This window comes from Monoraphidium neglectum (genome assembly GCF_000611645.1).
Source record: "Monoraphidium neglectum strain SAG 48.87 unplaced genomic scaffold scaffold06120, whole genome shotgun sequence".
NCBI lineage: Eukaryota > Viridiplantae > Chlorophyta > Chlorophyceae > Sphaeropleales > Selenastraceae > Monoraphidium > Monoraphidium neglectum.
In genome coordinates this window covers 1-2490 of record NW_014007514.1, presented here as the reverse complement: position 1 = coordinate 2490, position 2490 = coordinate 1, and the positions used below count along the sequence as shown (strand labels likewise).

Below are 2490 nucleotides of genomic sequence, written 5' to 3'. Positions count from 1 at the left end.
GAAGAAGCTCGGGAAATAGGGGCCACGAATGAGGTCCTCTTCCTACGAATTCCCACTCGCTCCCAGTAGACTTGTATAGGGGGGCGCCGCTGGCAGGCCGCTGCTGCCGTTGCTGCGCTTGTTCCAGGCCGCCGCTATCCACGGCTCGCGCTGCCAGAGTCGATTTTGAGTGAATGGTCGGGCCTGCAGGCACAAGCTCGCGCCACATCCACACAGAGTTGATTTTGGAGACGAAAAACGTTGTGTGTGTGTAGGCGATCATACATGCAGCACATTTATTGTAGGCTCAGTGTAAATGACACGCATGGGCTGGTTCTGCGTTGCCCGAGAACAGAGGGGCAGCAGGCGTGCGGCGCATCCCTGCACGCTTGAGTGGCGTGGCAATCAGTGTGTGTGCAGCCTCGAGGAGGGCCACCGACCTGAGGGTGGTGGCTGGCGCCGCACAACGCAGGGTGCACCACGTCGACCGGGTGGGGTTGGATTCAGCGGTCAAACCCTGGTCAAAGATAGCCAAGCGTGTTCAAACACTTGTGTGATGCGGCTGCTAGCGATCCTGTGGATGACTGAATGCTGCGGCTGGGGACACAGGCTGCAGCAGGGCCAGCCTGGACACCTGTGCTGCAGCTCGAAACACACCCAGCACCCTTGCATGCGACCAGCACTGTCCCCATAGCACCTCCAATGCTGCTCATTTCACTGACGGGCACAAACGCAAAAGCTGCCTGCTGTTGGGCCCCAGCCAGGCGGCATTCAGCCGATCAGAGCAGGCTGCAGTGCTTCACGTGTGTTGGACTGCATGGAGTTTGGTGCAAGTGTGGCAGTTTCATGAGGAACGGCCGTGCGCCACGAGCACAATGGCTCCTTGCTGCACCGGCTGGTGACAGAGCGGGTGGCAGTGGCAACCAGCAACGCCACACCCAACACAACGACCTGCGCCGCTCGCGCGGCACAGCAGCAGAGGGACGGGAGCCTGCATACAAGGGCGCAGCTGTCTGGTGAGCACCAGCCGACCTTTGTGGGTGTGCTGGCCGCCTCGCGGCCCCGGCGCTTGCTGGCGTACGCACAGCCCTGCCACCCCCACACACCTCGCCCTTTGGAGCGCCTTGGCAGACCGACATGGCTGGCTATATTGATATGGAGAGGAGGATGTGGACCCAGAAACTGCTGCCTGCCGTCTTGCCGCCGTTGATTACAGGTGGGGGCCGTCACCGCTGGTGAGGATTTTCGCTGCAACGAGTGTCGAGGCCGTGCAGGCCTGCACAAAGCCGGGAAGTGCAGCCCAAAACAGGCCGTTTGCACCTGCCAGGCGCGCCAGCGGCATCTGTGCGTTTTTCTGCGACTGCCCTGCACGCATGCAGGGGCCCAGCGAACCGACCAGGCGCAGGCGGGGAGGGCGACAGCCGCGAGCCGGCGTGTGTGCCTTGGCGGGGAGGGTGGCAAGCAACCGCGGAGCCCTGACGGCTTCAATGGAGCCGTGACTCGTTGTGCGGCGCGGCGCCGGGGGTTGAATCAGCTGCAGAAGCACCCGGGCTGGGTCGCGTCGCAAAAAGCGCATTGCAGGACAGCGCGAACCAGCGAGCAGCAGCGGCCCGCCCGGCGGAGCGACACGCCCCGGGGGGAGGGAGGGGTGCCCGGGCGTGCAGTGCGGCTTGGCCCGGCCGAGACTCGTGACGCGCGGGGGCCACGAGCAGGGGTGGCAGGGCGCGGCTATGGCCGGGACAAAAAGTATGCTGCGGGCAGGCGGGGTCCGGAGGAGCGACCTCGAACAATGAAAGCCGAAGGACCGGCTCGCTGCGCCCGACCCCCCACCGCGCAGTGCACTTTACTACCCCTCCCTCCCCGTTCCAGTGGCAGCCCGCACGCACCGCAGACGGGGGCCGCCAACGGCGACAGCAGAGCCGGCGTGCGCCAGGCCGCGCAGTCGCGAGCAGCAGACCAAACGTCCCGCGAGCTACGTGCGCGCCCGTCCCTCCCCGCCGCACGCACGTCTGCACGACTAGCACCGCGGGCAGGCGAGAAAGGCCGGTCAAACGTTGGTCAAACGCCGCTCAGAAGTCGAGCCACTTCTCGTAGTACTCGCAGGTCTGCGGCGAGATTGGCCCGCCGTCGCGGCACTGGTCCGCCACGGGGCAGCGGCCGCAGGGCAGTGACGTCAGCGCGGTGGTGGGGGGGTAGCGGTGCACCGCGCGGCGGTAGACCTCGTCACCATCGTTCCCCTCGGGGTCCAGCTGCTCGTGGGGTTCGATGGGTGGCGGGGTGGGTTTTTTGGGGGGTGGGTATGAGGGTGAGGGAGTTGGTTTGACGTGGATGAGGATGGGTGTCGCGGGGATTTGGGGGCGCTGTGACCTCGCAGCAGGCGTTGTGACCGCCCGGACTCCCCCGCGCTCCGCGCTGCTCCCTCTCTTTATGCCCGCTGCTCTCTGTTTCTCCGGTCCGCCTCGATTCCCCCTCTCCCTCTCTCCTCGTTTCATCCCCCCAGCCCTGCTGACC

General features: G+C 65.6%; 1 protein-coding gene across 1 annotated transcript; it reads right to left on the bottom strand.

Moving 5' to 3' along the window:
* Window positions 1-2048: 2048 nt before the first annotated feature.
* On the bottom strand, window positions 2049-2228 carry MNEG_16218 (hypothetical protein; the record flags this gene model as incomplete). The annotated part of the gene is made up of 1 exon (XM_014035312.1): window positions 2049-2228. A coding segment is annotated over one exon (180 nt), but the record flags the coding sequence as incomplete, so codon positions are not given.
* Window positions 2229-2490: the final 262 nt, after the last annotated feature.